The sequence below is a fragment of the Abramis brama genome (genome assembly GCF_963993115.1).
Source record: "Abramis brama genome assembly, chromosome: 16".
NCBI lineage: Eukaryota > Metazoa > Chordata > Actinopteri > Cypriniformes > Leuciscidae > Abramis > Abramis brama.
The window spans coordinates 26,036,367-26,058,461 of NC_139978.1; the positions used below are offsets into that span (position 1 = coordinate 26,036,367).

General features: G+C 36.5%; 1 protein-coding gene across 2 annotated transcripts in view; it reads right to left on the bottom strand.

The window, feature by feature from the left end:
* The window catches only part of csnk1g2b (casein kinase 1, gamma 2b), a 34,021-nt gene extending 12,604 nt beyond the window's left edge, over window positions 1–21,417 (bottom strand). For both annotated transcript variants that reach the window (XM_084087554.1, XM_084087553.1), the window contains exons 1-3: window positions 21,233–21,417; window positions 16,833–17,609; window positions 465–534 (exon numbers count right to left, since the gene is read on the bottom strand). In XM_084087554.1, coding sequence (XP_083943680.1) covers window positions 465–534; window positions 16,833–17,057 — 295 coding nt within the window. In that variant the 5' untranslated portion in view covers window positions 17,058–17,609; window positions 21,233–21,417. The remainder of the gene's footprint in view (window positions 1–464; window positions 535–16,832; window positions 17,610–21,232) is intronic.
* Between the last annotated feature and the right edge of the window lie 678 nt (window positions 21,418–22,095).

The following is a 22,095-nucleotide window of genomic DNA, read 5'->3' on the forward strand; positions in this document are numbered from 1 at the left end:
TTTTCATTGTAGGGCTTAAAAGGATCAAAGTTCAGCCTTCTGGCTTCGCAACATGTATGGTAATTACATTTACAATACAATAAAAATGGCAGGGAGTAACAGCCAAATCACACAGATTTAATCCATTATAACCTCATTCATAAAACAAACAAAAAATTCTAATCTGGGCGGCAGACACAGTCATTACACAATAAATAAGAACTTGAACACAACATCATCTTATGGTGGACTTCCCCTGGGTAACCTATCACTTTATACCTCCTTAATCTCAATCCCATTTTAGACCCTCCTTTTCACTGTCACTTGCTGCTGATGGGTGAAAAAGCCACATCAAAAGGTCGGAGATCACCGCCCCCATGATTCTCAGCACACAACTGAACGATGATCAGTCTCACACAGGATGAGGAGGTGGCGCTTTTCATAAACCATGTATCACACGATTCTCGAAAGTTTGTGAGGCTTACCTGAATTTCCCAGCTGTTTATAAAATCTATATTCCAAATGGAGTTGAGGTGCTCTGGATTTGATCGGCTCCTGAAAGAGAAGAAAACGGAAAAAAACTAGGCATTAGAGGAATATAGAAAAGTTATCAGAGAATATCAAATATAAACATACAAAAACATGACAATAATCTGAAGCTTTTTTGCATTTGCATTTTGTATAGTTTTGGGAGTGACAACATTTAAATGAGAAAGCAAATCTCTATACATACATTATAGTTCAACTATCAGTTCAAGTACAGTAAAAGTATCATAAAAGTAGTCTATGTGACTAATGCACAAGATATTAAATAAGTCTCTGAATTCTTACAACAGCCTTGCATGAGGAACAGAACAAAATTTAAGTCAGTCTTCACTGAAAATTGTGACATCTGCCCTAGCTCTGCCTGCTGTCAAACTCTGCTTGCTATCTGATTTAGATCTTGAATTCAAACTCATTAAATAAGTTGCAGTGGTTAACAGCTCATTCGAAAGGGAGATTATCAGTGAATAGTGAATATTTTAGTCTGTGAATGTAGGCTGTAGTGGCAGTCAGGAGAGAAGTGATAGCAATATTTAGTTGCATCGTGTATGTGGCCATAAATAAAGTTTTATTTTTAAGAATAAGTTCAACAAATTGGTAAATAAATTAGCCATATATAAAATGAGATAAGGGATAGACAGACAGGACATAATCCAGAGAAAGTAAATCGAAGTACAATACAGAAAGTTATTACAAATGTCACGTCAGCTATTTGTTCATATTATTTAAGATAAATCATCAAGTCTGTAAGAATACAGATGGCACATGTGCTCCTCTGAAAACTGAAAAGAGAGGGGGAAAGAGAAGTAAACACCAACAACAAGACTGTATCAGTTCTCACAGCCAAACTAACACAGAGGGCCCTATCTTGCACCCAGCGCAATTGACTTTGTACACCGACGCATGTATCATTCCTATTTTGCACCCGACGCACAGCAGACTTTTCCCTCAACAGATGCACATCGGTAAATTAGGGAATGAACTTGCGCTCCCGGGGGCGGTTCAGCGAAAAGAGGAGGCGTGTTCTGGCGCAAACGTTCCCTGGTGCTATTTTGCAGTTTCAGAAAACAATTCCACCACAGACCAGGAAAAACGTAGTCTAAAGTCAGTGGCGCGTTATTCAGATGCTATTTTAAGGGCGCATGCTTGGCCATAATGTAGCGTGTACACAACGCACATACACTTTGCTTCTCTCATCTACACAGACGCAGCAGTTGACATTTTTGCAAACCATACATAATTACAAGGAAAAATATTCCACACGAGGGAAATCATTGTGGTGTCCACTGTCCATGAAGATGTGAAAAAATAGGCATAAATCTAGCTTACACATTTACCAAAATTATTGTACGCCTGTTTAACCGAAGCTAATTTGGGTGGGTTTCTCCCATCCCCATACAACGTCACTTCTCTGTCTTTTACGGCCCTGACGAGAACAAGAAGTTACTTGCGTTTCGCGTTTGATACTTGTGTTTCAGATCGCTAAAATAGGGCCCATTGTCTTCTGTCACCCTCCCACATTTTCTTTGTTATAAAGAATCCATCCCTGCACCCTGTATATAAGTCAAGAGAGATTGCTTGGAAAAAAAACTTTCCAGTGGTTAATGGTCTGTAACAGAACACACTGAGCGAGTCCTCAATCAGGTGTCATGTTACAGAGTTCAGCAGTCTGACTCTGGCCTCTTGATCTTCCAGGGCCTGCTAACACCCAGAGCTCAGCGTTTAGTAGCATCCACCTGACCACAGTTGTACTACCATACCAAATCATACCAAAGACCAGGGCAAGAAACATGACCTTAATAGTGTAACGATGGCTCTGTCATAAAAGCTCTTGGGCTGGTAAAGCAAAAATCAGAATTTTAAACTCAGTTGTGTGACACAAACGCCCATTGTGTAAAATATTCATGTAAACATAGCCAGTTATGACTTAAGTGAAGTAAGTTTTGGTCATTTCGGCTACCCCTAACCCCAGGTAGCTCCATGTGGTCTTCCTATCCAATTAGTTTACTGTAAGTTCATTTGAATGAAAAACATCTGGATAAAAAATCAAGTAACATTGATGCTTGATATTATATCATTTTATAATATTAATATTAATAATTTTTAAATATTTAATTTTGTCTAAATTAATTTCCTTCTGAATAATATATAATATAATATAATATAATATAATATAATATAATATAATATAATATAATATAATATAATATAATATAATATAATATAATATAATATTTTAATTTATTCCTGTGAAGACAAAGCTGAATTTGTAGCAACCTTAACTTCAGTGTTACAAATCATTCTAATATGTTGATCTGGAAAACTGCTTTTTTATTTTTTCAGGATTCTTTGACGAATAGAAAGTTCAAAACTACAACATTTGATTGAAATAGGAATCTTTTGTAACATTAAAAATAAATGCCTTTACTGTTACTTTTGAACAATTTAATGCAATAAAAGTTCTCTTTAAAAAGGCTTACTGTGGATTTGGAAAGTAAAATCAGTAGAGTAGTAATGGACTCTGTGCTCTGGATTCTAATGGTTCAATCCAGCTCATGTTACTTGCTCAGAAAACGAGAAGACACAGCAGGGGCTGAGCTGCATCTGTTGAGCTGTGATGTAACCGTGGTCACACACACATGGCTCTTTCCAGGAAGAATATGAAGGGATCGGACAGATTAGGCAAACCAGAATGTCCATCCAAATCTCTCAGTTAAGGGGAAGTGAAGGGAAAAAAAATACTGATATAACTCAAAGATGTAAGCATCTGATAAACATCTAAAGAAGCTTGAAATGAAACAAAGGGATAATTCACCCAAAAATGAAAATACTGTTTTCATTTACTAACCCTCAAGTTGATCCAAACCTGTATGCATTTCTTTGACTGTAACCAAACAGTTGATGGGCCCCATTGACTTCCATAGTATTTTTTTTTCCAAACTATGGAAGTCAATGGTGCCCATAAACATTTTGGTTACCCATTGTCTTTTAAATAACTTCTTTTATGTTCAGCAGAAGAAAAAAATGTATACAGGTTTGGAACAACTTGAGGGTGAGTAAATTATGACAGAATTTTGAACTCTCTCTTTAAGCATCTTAATATTAATCCATCAATCAATCATGAGTGACTACACATGATGTATTCAAATCTCTGAGAATCTCCTCACACAGGTTCTAAAGGCCCTCACCTTCAGTTTTCTATTTAATGAGATGGAAATTATCTGAAGCAGTTAGTGAAGTCCATGCAAACTTTTGACACACAGTTACTTTTCATGCAAATGAGAATCATCATCATGAATCACTGCTATAAACAGGATGCCCAAGGCATTGGCACAGGTTCCTAATGTGAGCACAGTGCCTTGTGCAAATACAAGAATTCAGGGCCCTGTCCCAACACCAATGGACAGCTCCACCCAAAACCACAGACAAGTCCAAAGAGCATTATATTAGTAGGAAATATTAGAAGGAAAATGCTCAGAGTGCAAACAAATAACAGCAAAACTACTCTATTCAAAACTAAATTGAAAATGGAAGTCAAATAAAGGTTGGAAATATAAGTGTTTGTATATGCTAATTCAACCAACAAATACACAGTATTTAAACAGTATTGCAGTAAAGTAAACAAAATCAATTTCGTAATAAATAATTACAAAGAAAGTAACACATTGAATTAAACGTGAAATTATAAAGTAGAGAAGAAGAGAAATAGGATATTCAACCAAAAATTGTATTTTATTTTTCAGGAATTGATTGAATCGTAGTCGCTACTATATGAAAAGGATAGGAGTGATTTAAAAAAATAAGAGGGCGATATGACATTAACTAAAAATACTTGATTAATTACTCATTAAACATTCATAATAAGAACAGAAACAAGTTATTAAATAAACAGGTCACATTTTATTCCATGCTGACTCCGTTTTAGACTTATTCCACTATTTATTATTTCACCCACACTTGATTATATTATTATATAATATACGGCCCATCTATGTACTGTAACCGATGACATCAACGGGTTAGTATAATTTCCTCTTCGACTTTCCAACTGGCTGAGCTTTAAGTATGCATGTACAATCTCCCCAAATGAGTTAACTGTAGGCAAGCGAGAGGGGACAACCACGAAAAGCATTTCTACAAACTGAAGCTTTAACGTCATTAAAAAGCTCAAGAGATGATAAATCCACTGCGCAGAAATAATTCAAGAGTCCATGATCTCATTTTAATGTGACGTTCTGTGCCTTTACACCCATTCCATTATGAAACATGTAATCCAAAAAATGACTGTGAGAGGCTGAACAGTGTTAATCCTTGTCAGTCAGTTGTAATCGATGATATCATCGGCTCCATTAGAGGACTTTAGTACATCTTAGCATGTAGGATAATGTATCACTGGTTACAGGCATTACTTTAAAAAAAAATACATTCAATGAGAGTTGTATTATGATGAATAAAGCAATGCACATTATTAGGGCTGTCATTAATCCTCTAATAAATTTGAGTACTCAAAAAATAAATACAGAATGAGAATCCATGAACTGCAGACTGTTTTCTAAGGCTGCACGATATATTAAAACAATTTAAAAATCATAAAATAGCATAGTGCTATTGTGAATTCACAAACGCTGTGATTAAATTAAATATTTGCGCTGCTGGTTTAATAGCCTCTATATGCGCTTTAATTAAAGGTAGGGTAGGGAATTTCAGAGAGGCTAGCATTAACAAGTTAGCTTTGAAAGCATAAGATCCCACCCCCACCCCCCATCAGAGTGCTCTCTAAAGCCACGCCTCCTCCAAAACACATGAACACGCACAACAAGAGCAGAGTCTGCAAAGTGTCACGAGAGAAGGCGTTAAATTACCTCACGTCTCAAAGCACATATTACAATTCACTACAATAATGAACAAACAACTTGTAGAGTTCTGACTTGTACCACCTGACTGCTGCAGATTCATTTCAGTGTTGATAGTGTTGACATAGAAACACATAGGGTTGCAAAATTCTGGGAATTTTCAAAGATGGAAACTTTCCATGGGAATTGATGAGAATTTAAGGGAATTTACAGGAATTTATGGGAATAAACTGGGAATTTTCAAAGTTGAAGGTTGGCTCTTCATAGGGAACTTAAATATAGTTGAGGAAAGTATAATTTTAGCATAATCTTGACTAAAACAAACAGATGCCATTCAAATACACTTGAATATCCATGCCATTCCTCAATCACATGCACATAGCACACTGCTTACTGCATGGCTATTGAGACCACACCCCCTACTGGCACTGTGCATGCCTCCATCACATGTACAGAAGCCCAAAGCACAAGACTATTGAAGGCACACATTTGAGCCTGTGGACTAAACAAAGTGAAGTAAGTTTTGATGATATTATGGGGAAATATATTTATTAAATGTTTAAATTGCAAATATCACATACAAATGTATTAATCAGTAGATAGCAAGCTGATAAGTTAGATGCTAAATAAGCTAGCATAACTTTATTTACCACATAAGTAGGGCTGGGCGGTATGACGGTATATATCGTTACCGCAGAAGAAAATGTCAACCGTAACAGATTTTTTTATTCGGTGTATACCGCAACATTTAAATAAGTAGGCGTGGTTAACTCACGTGCAGCGTGCATGAGACTGAGACACTGATATTTGTCAAAGAAACATGAAGAAAGACCAAGAGGATCCACAAAAGGAATTACGTTTTCAAAATTAACGTGATATTTTCAGGGGGAAGGCGCAGAAGTCAACAAGAGCAGTGCAGCACACTGAAAGTTTAGAGAGACGCACATGCTCGCAACGGGGCTTACTTGACAACAAGTTCATATATCAATATTCTAACGAATAGAAATAACCTTAAATAATGTATCTATACGTCTCTTATGTGTACAGTTACTTTCAGAGTGGACGCGCAAGCGGTTGCCGTGGTAATGAATATTTCCAAAATTCCCCAGCTTAACTTCCCATGGAAATTTTCCGGAAACTTTCCGGAAATTTACCGGAAATTTTCCGCCCCTTTGCAACCCTAGAAACACATCATTTCTACAACTTTCACATAGGAGCAAAAATCTGCCTTTAATCTTGAAAGAAATAAAGATTTTACATTTATCGCGATAATTATCAGACCTTGATATAAAAATGTTATCGTGATAATTTGTTTTGGCCAGCCCTAGTTCAAATGCTTGCACGTGCGAAAACAACATGAGAGTAAGTTAATGCAGAATTTACATTTTTGGATGAACTAACCATTTACCGTAACCATTTACAATAGTCATTTTGACACGCTTTCTTGCGATTAGAACTGTGATTGATTGCATTGATCATCTCTGAAGCACATAAGGAACGGCACTCCTCAAAGTGAAAGCACAAACATAATTGAAATCACCGTATCACATTTATTTTTAGTAGTATTCGATTATTCAATGCGTTTTAGATGGTCTATTCTTACATGTATAGTGCATTAATAGTGGGAGAGGCGGGAAATAGCGAGTACTGGGAGAGTGTGCGTGCGCGGCTTGTCTGTGTAAGAGATCCAACGAATGCCTGCATTGAAAGCATGAGTACAGCGTGAGAAAGTGATATTACTACATTAAACTATACTATATATAAAGTTGAATATAATGTATAATAATGCAATGGGGGAGTATTTTTGGGTCCTGAAAATAATAAAGTAATAATAATAAAATAAAACTCTTTATTTTGGCTTAAAATATTGCGATAGTATCGTATCGAGAGTTCAGCATCACAATTTGTATCGAGAGATTCGAGACATGAGTGTATTGTTACACCCCTAGAAGATATATGTACATTTTTAAATATTTAGACCACTTCTATTATTGATTGCTATCAGGATGTGTAGAGTTTCAACCAGTATAACAAAAAGTGTTTATGAACAACATTGCATACCCTACCCTTAATTACATTTGTTACATGTGTCTCAGAGCAGCTCCGTTCACAGTAAATGCAGCTCCACACAAACTCAGTCTCTAAAGTATTGGGTTTGTTTGGGTTTCCAATAACATGCATTTGGTAAAGCATATAAAGTCTGGTGCGCTTTGTGTTTCATAGCATTTCGTTTTACACTGTTGTTATTGTTGTTATGTATTTTAAGTCATTTTAAAATACACTTAGGCCTACTTTTATTAGCACAAAAAATATATCCGATTACTCATCGAAATCGACCGATTACTCAATTACCAAAATAATCGTTAAAGGTGCCTTATGTAAAAATTGAGGTAAAAATATCCAAAAAATGAGCTACATGCATCAAAAGAATGAGAAGAAATAAGGGCGATGATGTCATTAAAAAAATGTCAAGTTATAGTGCTGCAGAGATATCAACCTCAATTAGCATTAATAGCCACGGCCCGACAGGTGTCATAATACCAGTTTCGGCCATGGGAGGCGGTATGCCGGCAACATAACCACCAGCCAAACATGCAATACACGAATAACTCGCACGGCTTGTGGGCGTACTTGAACCTGATGTCAATCGTGTGGAAAGTAGCCTACTGCCCACTACTACATTCAAATAAAATATGATAAAAAAGGAACAGAACCAGAGTAAACATTGGCACTGCTTTCCATCGCTGGAGACAACTAATGGACATGAAAAAAATGAGGTTTGACTTCGAACTTGCAACATTTCGTTTGGATTGGTAAGTAAGATGCTGTTAGTATTTCGTTAGAAGTTTGTTTTATATGTTTGTGTAGATTTTCGGGAAGTTATAACATAGAAATGTATCGAAGGCTGTTCGATAAACGTATATAACGTTCATAAATACAGTATTGTAATATAGTACACATAGCACAATCTCTATTGCTCTTTTTTTCTTGCCAACTACGTGACCTATATTATGTATATTAAATGGCTTTCCTGAGGTAAATCTGACATAATTGTTCTCCAGCTGTGTTATTGACCTCTTCACGATGATAAAAAACACTGATTGGTCGATATTATGTATGAGGAATACATTTTGGTAAGTTGTAGCCTAACGTTACTGTATCTTTCAGTGTTCGTGATTTTTTTACTATTAGCTAGTAGAGATGATCGGTTCACATGCGCTAGGGATCTGTCGTGTAACATTTACAAGCGCCAAAACGGTATTTAATTGACAGAATCTGAGAGCTGAGATTTTTTTATATCATAACTAACCTGCTCTGTCTAGTCTGTCGGTCTCCGTGTCCTCTTTGCTTCGCGATTTTTCTGTGCGTGAGAAAATTGATGTGTGGGGTGAGAGCGTGTGAAAAGTGTTTGCGTGTGTCTCACGGTTAATGCGTGAGAATTGGAAGCTCTGGTTACGTTGGCGCTAGCTTGGTCAACATCAGCGAATGCTGTCTGTCAAATTAATGTAATTCAAACTAACAATAAAAATGTAATATGAACAAAACGAATATGAACATATTCACTGGTAAAGGTGAAGGGGAGTAGCTTGAAGATATTCATACTCTAGAGTAGACCAACTCACTTTCTGGAGGTATACTGCCCCCATCTGGTATGGAATGTGGAGTATGAATTTATTTATTTTTACATAAGGCACCTTTAATGACAGCCCTATACATTATCTTTTAGCTATGCAATTAGCCAATAATAGGTGATGTCTCATGAAATTGGGGTCTATTAACCTTCCGAAGAGTATATTTGCAAGATGTCACGTTAAAAATATATTTTTTATTTCAAAGATTAAACAGGTTAACATTGCACAGAGGAGTGATTTCACAGCAGTTAAGTCATCTATTGCTCTGAAATACCCTATCATTTGTGAGATTGTCCACATAATGACCTTCAAGACAGAGATTACATGTAATCTGTGCCCTGGTAACCAGCCTCAATGTTTGCATATGTTGACATTTTCAAGGAGCTGATCTTCTGGAATAAATTGGTAACTCTGAAATTATATCTTGTGGACTCAAAAAGTAAAGAATTCAAGCAGGAGACGCTTGAAGAGGTCCAAAAGCAAAACTGACAAAAATGTGCCAGCAAACTAAATTAACTAGCACGTCTGGGCCCCAAGGAGCATCTGCAGTGCCAATTGTGTATTTATGCATGTTCTGATGAGGTGTTAGAAAGGCCAGGTGGGGATACATCATAATTGCTGACATGGGCTGAAGGAGGAAGTTTGCAAAGCTAGCAGCCCTCAGAATAAGAATGCTATGAATATATACAGTCTGCACATTATTTCCAGTAATGTTTCATGACACTCTTGCCAAATCTTATTATAGTTTGCACAAAACTAATTATTCTCAAAAACAAGTCAGTGAGGAAAAAAAGAACGAATCTAAATAATTGACTAGTCAACTACTGTGGCCCCACACTAATTCTACTAATTATTTAAGTTGCAAAATAAGTATTTTTTGAGAAGAGACACTGCAACTCTGCTTGTGAAGTCAGCAGTTAAAGACAAAATTAAACATTTCACTTCCATAATTTGATTTTTTTTTTTTTTTTTTTTTTGCTGCAAAACAGTTTCAATAGAAAATACATTATTTTTATCAATATAGATTTGTTTGGATCATGATGATATTAAAGGTTAATAATATCATGCTGTCTCCATTAGTATTTATCAGCAGAAAACTAATTTCAAAAGCTTAGAAAGTACATTTTGACAAACTATTATATATATATATATATATATATATATATATATATATATATATATATATATATAAAAACAAAATCTTTAGACTAACATGCACTGATGACCCTCGCACAATAACGAAAATATTAAGAAAGCAAATAGGTAAAACTCATGTCAAATTTAAAAATAATTTGGTACAAATACCAAAATTATATGTTTCTATCTCAAATACTTGAAGCTAACGGAAGTGCATGATACTATAGTTACAACGAGGGCCTTCAGTCTGAAGTAATTATGGGCAAAGGTGTCGAGGAGTCTGGAGAAGGCAGAAACAGCTGGTCTGTGTCCACCTCCTTCAACCCCTCGATTTCAGATCAGATTTCAGAGTCCCAGATGGAGGGAGAACAGCTGCAGGGGTCTAACAGCAGAGCTTCATACACGGACTGGTACCACTGTCACTAGTGCGAGCAGCCCGAGGGGAATGAGAGAGGATTCCAGAGCAGGCCGTCATTCACACTGCAGTTGAGGAGCAGATGTGGCAGGCCTAATCTACTCTGATTAAATCAATCTTCTGCTTACTGTCAGGACATTACAGACAACTCATTGCAGAATCTTTCATGATACATCCATGATTGAAATGCTAGAAATCAAAGAGCAAATAGACATTCATGACTAGCACAGTTCGCATGTGCATGCGCAGCATTTTGTCCAATTTTAAGTTGCAATATTATATTTATTTTGTGTATATGCATTGGTCAAGTTAATAAACGCAGTAGTAAAGCGCTTCAGTTTACTGGTGGTCATCTTTAGCTTCAGCTCACGCAGCTCAAACAGCAATGCTTTAATAACACTGAGGGACTCATATACATCAAGTTATAATTTATGACAGCACACAAATACTGAACTGGGTTCTCTTTCACGTCTTCTTGCGCTTGAACTGACAATTTCAGACAAAATTGTCAACCTGCCTGTCTTGGCGAATTATCTTAAACAGTCAGTTATGACTTAAGTGAACGTAAAGAGTCAAGATAGACAACACGTGTAACAGTATCAGTATATTGGATTGTGCATTATGTCTTTAATGGCTCGTTTCCACTGAGCAGTACAGTACGGTACGGTACAGTACGGTACGGTTCGGGTCTGTTAACCATGATCTGGCTAGCGTTTCCACTGCCAACAGTACCCTTACTTGATAGGCGTGGTGTTTCGATCGACGTAATTTTCGCGCGAAGAAGAACATAGTAAACTACAATGGATGACATACAGCAGATCTTGTTCTTGCTCCTCGACATGTTTGTCACAAGAAGACAAGCGCCGACATTAGGCTTTTCTCAATATTAAGTACGCAAAGTTTGTACTTGCCATGTGCGACTCACTCCTACATGCACATGGTACAGCGCGTTCTTAAAAGCGTCACTCAGCTCGCTCTGCTACTCCGGTTATCTCTGTTACTCTGTATGTACAAATTTAAGCAACAATAAAACGAAATATGTTATAAAACACTACTCTGCCTCTTTTCGTTTTCATTTAAATAAATTAAACATTATAGGGACACAAATGTGGTTCATGCGCAACGCATATTGATTATTCACTGCACGTTATACGTTATTCTATTTATAACAAAACGATTTAAAACACAACCCTAACGTTACCTCTTTTCGTTTAAATAATAAAAAAAATTACACATTACAGGCAATATATGCATTTGTACAAATGTTGCAATAAACATCAGTGATAATCTTGTAATAAGAAAATGACAAGAAACCATATTTCTTTTTGTAAAATTTCAGTTTTATCAATAATAGCCAATATAAAAGTTTAAGTAAAAGGTACAAGAAGCTATACAATAAGAAATAAAGCAAACAATTCAGTCAAATGTCCAAATGCTGCGCTAGTCTAACATTACAACAGTAAAGTTAAATACAAATAGCCTATAATATGAAACTAAACTTAGCCCTCAGTCAAAACGATTGACAGGGAACGAATTATATATTCACGAGACCAAAGATCGCCCGTTAGGTCTGCACAAGACGAATTATATCTCATGTTTAACCACTACCGTCGGAGTCATCGGCGAACGTCAGAAGAACTAACTTAGCCGAGGAAAGGCTCATCCAGCCGGGAAACATGAGCGCCGAGCGCCCGCTGATCGCATGGATCTCACAACCGGGGAAAAACAAATCATCTTTATAAATAAACCACAGATTAGAGCTTTAAACAACTACATTCTCGCCTGAAAAACTCTTAAAATTATATTTCGTGACACAGTAACAGTATATTATATTAAACTGTATATAAAAAAATGGCGCTTCTTATGTTGTCATTCCCCTCGTAGCACGCGCAAGTGACGATTCTCTGTCAACCAATCAACGTCCTGCAGTGAGTCTAGCTCCACCTTTTAGTACCGTACCACTGTGCTAGGTACCCCAACGGAAGGGTACCCAAAAAGTGGTACGGTACGGTTCGGCTTTTTGGTACCATTCTCAACTTTTGGCAGTGGAAACGCAAATAAAAGGGTACCGACCCGTACCGTACCGTACCGTACCGCTCGGTGGAAACGCGCCATAAGTAAAATATCCGAAATAGCCAAATATTCCTGCTGCTGTCTGTTATCAACGTTAATCAAACGACAAAAGACTCACAACAAAAATCACTCACTGCTCTTGACTGAATACCTTTTGTAATAAGGATTAATCAGTATTTAATTTATACAGTGACGAGTATGCAGTGTTATCTACCTGAAACCTGACAGCACTGTTTATTCCATTTTTATAAAGATTTCTTTTCCTTTGCATTGTTCTTGCATACCATGTAAAAAGTCTGGCGAGTAAAATAAAATAAAATAAATTACTAGCCAACGGCAACTCAAGCTTGAGTATAGAGGGCTGCAATGGCCTTGTCATGATATAAAATTACATACACTGTGATATAACACTTTGGTCATACACCTAGATGGATGAATATCTCATTCAGCTGTGAGTTACACTCTCTATGAGCAGCTTGGCTACTTTCAATCAAGTGACGAAAGCTGTCAATCACTGCAATAGAGATCTAGCGCTTCATTATTAAACAAGTGCTAATGGACACCATGACAAAACTAAACTTCTTGCCTAGAGATTGTGCCAATTTATTAGTTCCTCCTGCTAACATGCCCATTTCTCACATCCCCAAGCTTCCGGTCTTGAATGATAAATAGATGAATGAGAATGAAGAATGAAGGAGACTGTATATGGGTGGGGCTCTGGACTCCAATTGCAGAAAGAAAGAGAAATCACACACCGCGATCTGTGGACACATGTCTGGTCAAACAAGCCAGAGCTCTTGTATTACTACAAAAGCTGTTTGGAAGCTGTCATACATGTATTACACAACTGGAATCCCCAGCACAAGCGTGTATGAGAAAGAGAGAGAAACTATGTGGTGTTTCCACTCCTCCGCTCTGTTCTGGGTCCCTCGTGAGCCTCTCAGTATGGACTGACTGGAGCACTGTGTCGACAAGAACCAGGGAACAAAGAGAACCTTTCATCAGCTTTATTCTCTTTCCAACTACTGTTGTTCCAGCAACTCTCCTCCTTTCTTTTTTTCTTCTCCCACTCTTGCTGTTCTAGTAATTTATTTCATCAGAGGGCAGAGCCTGACTTTGGGCTCTTTTCTTTCTCAAATGTTAGGAAACAGTGACACAGGAGTTCACCTTTGCTCCAGGTGCAGATGTGCCTAAATAAATAAATAAATAAATATACAAACTAGGCTATACAAGCTAAAAAGAAACTCTAGAAACCTTTCAGCGCTTATCAATTGGCAACGCATTTGATCAATGTTGGTTATGTTAAATTTAAAAACAAACAAACATGTATTTGCCCAAGACTATAAGCTCAGCAGGAGGGTTTCATGCTAATCCTCAACCTGCAGCAGCAAAATGAATGCAAAAATGCAAAAATGAAGGCAGTTAATTTGCAACTTATATCAAATGTGTGCCATGAGAATGTTTAACTGACAGCACAAACTTGTGGTATACTCATTACATAAGCAGAAGGCAGCTGGTGAGGACTGTTGGTGTCTTGAGGTTTTGGTGCTCGGTAAAATGCAACATTCTGCTTGTGGTTACTTCAGTAGACAAATTCAGAAATATCAAAAATTTTAAAAAAATGTTTTAAAGAAATTAATACTTGCATTAAATATCATTTTTGATAAATTTAAAGGGATAGTTCACCCAGCTGAACACAAAAGATATTGTGAAGAATGTCAGTAACCATACAGCTGATGGACCCCATTGACTTCCATAGTATTTTTTTTTCCATAATATGAAAGTCACTGGGGCCCCATCAACTGTTTGGTTTACCCATATATTCTTGAAAATATCTTCTTTTATATTCTTTTATGAAATTCATACCAGTTTGGAACAACTTGAGGGTGAGTAAATGATTCAAGAATTTTCATTTTTGGGTGAACTACCCCTTTAAATTTATCAAAAGTGACAGTAAAGTCTTTTACATTATTAAAAAAAGCATTTCATATAAATTCTGTTTTGAACTTTCTATTCACCAAAATAATCCTGATTTTTTTTTTAATCACAGTTTGGAAAAGAATAAGAAGAAAAGAATAATGAACCATTGCAACATGAAAAGGATATGCAGGTTGTTTATCATTATAATTATTTCATATGAAAGTTAAAGTTTATTTTGTATGAAAACATTTCAGAGTAATATTGATGTTGTTTTGGTTTGTTAGAAAAAGAATATGTAGGTTTCATTAATTCATAATAGACTGTTTTGAGTGAGTTAGAATTTTCAAATAAATTTAATTAAATCCATTAAAGTCAATGGAGTTCATACTGGTAATTATCATATTATGTTCTTACAAATTTAATGTAATGATATATTCAAATAAAATGTATCTGAAATATTGATAAAATATATATTTTCTTGCAGCTCACTGCTTTTTGCGGTCATTCTTGAAAAATAATTTCTAAATTTTTTTAATTAATAAAAAGGGGGTAAATGAAGTAATAGTATGGTAAAAACATGGTAACATTCAAACCTTTAAAACTGTTTTTGTGCATTCACTCAATGAGAAGTTACTGATTAGATACAATAGGGTTTTAGCTGAAAAATATTAAGTTATGAGTGTTTAAAAGCTTACATTCCATGATCGGATTTAAACAAGACCCCGAATTGAAAAAGTGTATAGGCCTACAGTTTTTAATGCTTTAGAAGGGAAATTAGTGTTACTTTTTTAGTGATTACATTCAACAATTTGATTCTACTACTTTAAAATACATGTGTATGAGTGAGTAAAGGCATTTTTTACTGAGCAGCCCTATTCAAGCCATATTATAGCCGTAACAGTGGAGAGAAATGCAGTGGCATGGGTGCATCATCATACTAAATTTTAGCACTAAAATTACAGTGCTTGACTTCACATTGAGCGGTTAAAAAGCACTTTGATAGGCAACAATGCAAAGATAATGAAGCCTTTGACGTTACTAATGCAAAGATAATCATATCCTTCACTGGAGGATCCGGGGAGGAGGGCGACTAAGTGTGCAAACACTATCTATGACAATCCCTTTCTCATGGTGCCAAGTTACTTGACGGTCATTTCCCAGAACAGAAGACCTCCCATCAACAGCTTAAAATGATCCCTATAAAACTCCCATCAAATAATAAAACACAACATGGACTTTAAATAGCACTGGACTTTGAGCTTCTGTTTGGGTGTAGCATGAATTGAACATGTCAGAGGAGCTTCTGATATGACGTGAATGAAAATTTGAAGAAATCCAGTTGTCTGTGATAGTCCCCCCCGGGGCAGCAAAATCTCTTCTCACATCTAAGAGAAGCGCCCCTGTGATAAAAATGGATTTTGGACACCCATTTCCTCAAAGGACCTAGTCATGTTTACTCATGTTTTAGAGGCCAATTTGAGCCCACAGAGAGTGTGTGAGTTACGTCATAAACATCACTCACCACAAGGTCAGTCAATACTTTACTGTGTCATATGGATAAACGGTCTGCCTGTTTAGAAGTGAAGCCCTAAACTCGCTCGCATTTATCGTAGTGGCCCAGAAACAGCCCAAAACGTACTTTAGGTTAACTTCCATTTCCCTCTCTGCATGGAGAAAAGACTTACATTGACAGCCAGCCAAAGTTAGCAAAACGTAAAATATAATTGGTATCATCTTTCTCGCAAATGAAAACTCCATAATGCCACCCATCAATACACGTCTTATTTGCTCATTAAGAGGAAATAAAAATCGAGTAAACGTCAACAAACAGTCATAATGATTTATTGCACATTCTGAAAGTTGAACAGAGACTGTCTGTGTGCTTTCCTCATTAGCTATTACACAAATCGGATTTCTAAAGTTACACTAGCTACATAAAAGCAACTTGTAACAATGTGTGAGGACCAACTGATCAACAGTGCATTACCAGGATGCTGTGGATGTGCATTGCAAAGCATACCTTTTTAAAATAGGGTCTACCCATTGTAATAACAGAGTTACATGAACCTTAAATACAAATGTCTAGATGCAAAACTCTTAAAATCCAATAAATAATCTTGCCTAGCGTAATATTTAAACAGTCATCATGAATCAGAAGCAAAAAGGCTATTTAAGATGAATTCTTGCTTTACATTAAAAAGAGGACATCTGTAAAATGTATAAATATTGTAAAACACCCATAAATATAGGGAATATGTGGTTTTTCACAACAGCACTCACCAATTTGATGGCCACATATTCATTTGTGTATAGGTTTTTCCCGAGCCGTAGTTCGCCGAAGTTTCCACAGCCAATCTTCTTCCCAACTCTGAAGTTAGGGCCGACCATGAGGACCCCAGAGTTGGTCGTTCCCCGGCCCCCATGTACAGTTCTACTACCAGTTGCTTTCGACATCCTTTTCCCTTCCTCTGTCTCTACCTTTCCACCTCTCTTCTCAAAATCCATAAGCTTGTGATACCCTGGCCTCTCCACGGTTACTCCCCTGCCATGCAAAACAGAGAAGTTTCAAAACAACCCCCAGGGAACGTGTGGGGACGATGGAGAGAAGACCAAACGAGTGAAGGGGTTTAAAAGTATCTATATACTGGTGATTTTTGAGGAGCAGAAACCGATGTCTTCTGCAGACGTGGTGGGTATCACCGAAAGTGCCGTCCTTGCATTAATCCTTCGGTGGATGGGACTCCTTTACTGTGCAGTTGCCCTTAGAGTAGCATGTCACTGCCTGAAGCAGGCAGGTTATGCTAGCATACGCACACATACAGACGCACATGCACGCACTCACACATCCACCCACACACGCTCCTGAACACTGACATACACTATTCCTGCTAGTGGCACCAAACAAGTGAACATCCCCTTGTGCTCCTCATGGTTTCCTTGAAGTCAGTCTTGGATAATACTGTGAACATTCTTCATGTTCTAACACTGCTATAAGCAGACTCAGACAGAACCAGGAGTAACAGGTTCGAGCAGTTTAGTCCGACTTTCTCTGGATACCTGAAAGACATTGAAAAGAGAAGTAGAGTACAAATTAGTATCAATAAATTAATCAATCATGCACATTCTTGATATACCAAGTCATTAAACTTCAAACAGAGCCATACCAGAGCATTATTTCATGTTTTTGCTCCTACTATATGTTAAATTTGAATGACCATGCATTTTTAATTAATTAATACATTTTTATTTTCATATCAGCATCAAAGGCTATATTCATGGGGAAAAAAAACAAAAACAATAAAATACATTTAAACATAAAACAATATAAAATTGTACAGTTTAAATTCTAAAGTTTTCCATGCAAATTTAAAGCGAGTCTTCCACTCACTTTAAAACACAGATACTAATCCTGAATGACCATGCATTTTAATACATTAATAAACTAATTGTATAGCCATATGAACATCAAAGGCTATAGGCCTAATCTTGGGAGAAAATAACAACAACAACATAATATATAATTCAAAATCTTATAACATTACAACAACTACACAAAATCTCACTTTACTATTTGGCAGAAATCTTAATATTTAGCATGCATTTTAAAATAAGTCCTTCACTACACTATAACCATGTATTTTTAATTAATTAACTCTCTTTTATTGCCATATCAGCATCAAAGGCTATATTCATGGCAAGATAAATAAAATAAATACAATTATAGGCTACAATTAAACTTCTTAAAATATTATAAGTCTGCAAAATTTTTCAGTTTAATATTTTGATAGAAATTCTGATTTTTTCAAAGCATTTTTAAAGCGAGTCCTCCATTAGAAAAATAAACATGAAACATGATGATGGACAGAGGCATGACAGGATATTATAAAGCACAGACAATAATCCTGATCCTCAATGTGCATGGAATCCATTTTCAGATTACCTCAAGGTCCAATAAACCTAATCAATAACAGCAAGAGACAAAGTATTGCATGCTAGACATGATGCGAATGCATCCTCACTGGATGAAGAGAAACAAATGGATGTTAATTTAGAGAAGAAGAGAAAAGAAAAAAAGAAGAATCACTCAGTCACAGTTTTGGCAATCTAAGAAACAAGAGCCAGTGAGTTTATGACACTACACCAACAGATTTTGCTGGTCTGCCTCCAAGGCATGGGATTTTTTTCAAAGTGTGGAGAACAGAACGGTTGAGAATTACAAGCCTAACAGTGCCCGTATCAGTTTCCAATTCCAACAGGAATTTTGACGACACCTGTGTGGTTGATAATGGAGAGGGGAAGCGGTGTAGAAGGTCAGAGATCTCTGCTGCACACCAACCCCCTCTCCCATCCAGGGTCAGCACTGCTGTTAATGTAAATGGAAAAGAAACTCGGAGCAGGTAATGCAAGAACTATTGGAAAGACTGTCATGCTTTCCTTCAGAAAATGCACTTAAAACGATCAATGGCTGCCTGACTGGCTGTAAAAGGATACCAGAGCTGATGAGCAATATACAATCAGCTCAGCAAAAAAAACAAAAAAACATCTTTAACACTTGGGAGGGATTTTCACTACTTAATTTCAACATCCACTGTTTGTTCAGCAAGTGACAAATGCATCAGAGCTTCAATGCATTAGATTATTAATGCACGGCTCATTTTTCTAGTCTGAGGAAATAATAATACTTTAGCCTGAGCAAAAAAGAATTATGAAAAATTATGCCCTGTCATTCAGCAAAATAAATGCATCACCAATCCTGCCGGCTTAGCTTTTATAACAGTTAAAGGGGGTGATGGACACTGCTTTATGAAAGGGACTGAATTTGTATACATCAATTCTCAATATGAAATCAATCATTATAGCAACCACTTTATCTTAATTGCCCACTGTAGAAGCTACTAAAGGTGAATAATAAACAGAGGGTTATGTAAGATTATGTAACTTACATTATACTGTTCTTAAACTACACCCTGAAAATGTGAATACCCTCAAGTAAAGCAAGAAACAGCCTCGTTTAGTCATACACCGTGGCACATAATGCATTCAGCCGGATCAGGACTGGCAGTCTATCATGTCTTTCGATGGTCTGCTGGTCACTACCCCACACGATACCATAAAAATGCTGATTACAAGCTCTACAAGGGCGAAATGGAAAACCATGCCACAAGTCAGTTAGGGATCACAACAGTCAGATAGGGATCAGATGTAATTACAAGATCTGTGGGCAAGAACTAGTGTATAAGTACTGATTATAGGGCATGTTTCCATCTACTACTTAGATTAGAAACAACTTATCAATGCTTGAAGGAAGTTGCACATTGCAGAGTACGCCATAACAAAATATTTCATTTCATATTTAGAGAAAGACTTATAACAGATTAACAGATGAATCTCACAGATAACCCAGGAACATCGTCTAAAAAACACCTGATACAAAAGTGCATTAGATAAAGCCAAAATGATTACTGTAATGCTGCATAATCTGGAATTAAGACTGCCTGACTAATAATGGTTGCCAAGTTAGTGTTCACAGCTGTTTTGAGTTGCTCTGCCTACAAGAAAACAGGACAAGCCAGCTAACAACTTATTTCTACTTATCTGATCAAATATCAAGAGAAAACAAACCAGGTTTCAGCATAACATATTAGGCAGCACAGTTCAACTGTTTTAGCTTTCAAACAGGAAACATGCAAGTGTTAGAGGCTGCGTAAAAACCAAGACATCTACTTCTACTTTCTCAGATAGGCAAAAGAGAGAAGCTGGTGCCATAAATCTACTTTTGTGTTGATGTACAAGGCCTTGTGTGGTGTTGATTTGGGCTTGAGAGACAAAGAGTGAGAAAGAGAGCTGCCTGGTCATTAACTTCCTTAAGCACAGTCTGATTTTCCATACTAATTTGTTTAGCATCTATGTGAAACTGGGAGATACTGTTTAACGCTCCTCTGTTTTGCTATATGACACATTTCCAGCCTGACAACTGAACAAAATTGGCGCACAACTATTTTAAAATGTAAATCATGTAATATCTGTCAAAAATTAAACCACACTAAACCTCACTTCCACGAGAGCTTAATACCTTAATGTTTTCAAACTGCACAGATGATGCCCTTGACAGAAGAGATTTCCAAATCAGTTGTACAAAGTATAAAATGTAAAATAAAAATATATTTATATCAATCCTGGCACTGAAAGTGTATCATCCGTCCATAAATTGTTTTATTTCATGATGAAGTGTCAATTCTAGAAAGCTTCCTATCCTGGCCTAACGTTAGCAAAGATTACATACTTAAACAGGTCTTTAAACATTAAATATGTCTTTAAAGGCATTCGGAATATTTTCTTTCAGCCCCTTCTTGGCTAGTGGCTTAAAAACGTCCTTAAAATGAGTGGCTGTCTAGCTGAGTCGTCAAATATGAACTAAATACACGTCGAAATGTATTTCATTTCACATTCAAAGCTAAATATATCCCCTTTCATATTCGAAAAGGTAAGGAAATACCGACAAACCAGCTAAACAACTCCAAGCCTTGTTTGACAAACATGACAATAATCCTCCACAAATGAACTAGCTTAGCAACCCACTTAGCTAACATCACATTAGCCGTCTAGCAGCGAACCTTTCAGTCTTTCGATTAAAACGAGGAGGGAATGTTTTTCTAGAGGAAACATAAAGATGTTTTTACCTGCTTGTGAGTCCCCTATGTAGTATGCCGCGACATGGTCCTTTATTTATGCTTTGGAAAGTGATTTAATTCCCCGCTAAAGACTAGCCCGGCTTCGCTGTTGTCTCTTAAGCCTACCGTTTCGGTGAACGAAGCTCCGGCGTCACCCGACACTCCCATTGCTGTGGATACGTTCTCAAAAGTGCGTAGATAGATTGGTGAATGTGCGGCTGTGCTGTGGCGCGCAACAGCGTTTATACCGTCCCCACCTGGAGGAAAAACTCAAATGTTTTGCCTGGATCAACAGTTGAAGGGTTGTATACTGCTGGAAATATTGGAGTCATGATGACTAATTTAATTTGAAGTAGGCCTAAGATTTGTAAATGTCTATGGTGTTTGGAAAATATATGGGAAAGTTAGAGAGATTACAAGGCTGTGAAAAAAATGTGTTTTTTGTGTTGAGTCTAATGCCAAAAAATGACTGAGAGGAAAATTTTGTTTTTTCTGAACTGGATAACAGAACCATTTGTTTTTATAGAGAAAATGCATCTCTTTTCCCCATTAAATTCCATTTTCTGTGTAAGCCTTTATTCTGAATAATATGTTTATATAGGGTATTTGATGTTTTGTATAATATATAAATAATAATAATATAGCCTATACAGTATAAAACATATATATAATATAGATGATATATATCATTTTTTATAAGATGTGAATGTAATCAACATATTCTGCATAACCTATGAACATGGACATTTCCTGTTTTTCTTTTCTGGAACTAGCAACTAGAACTGCTCACTCTTGCCATTTATTTATTAAACTGATTCAACTATAATTATCATTCATATCCTTACAATAGCACACAGGTTGTGACATATTGC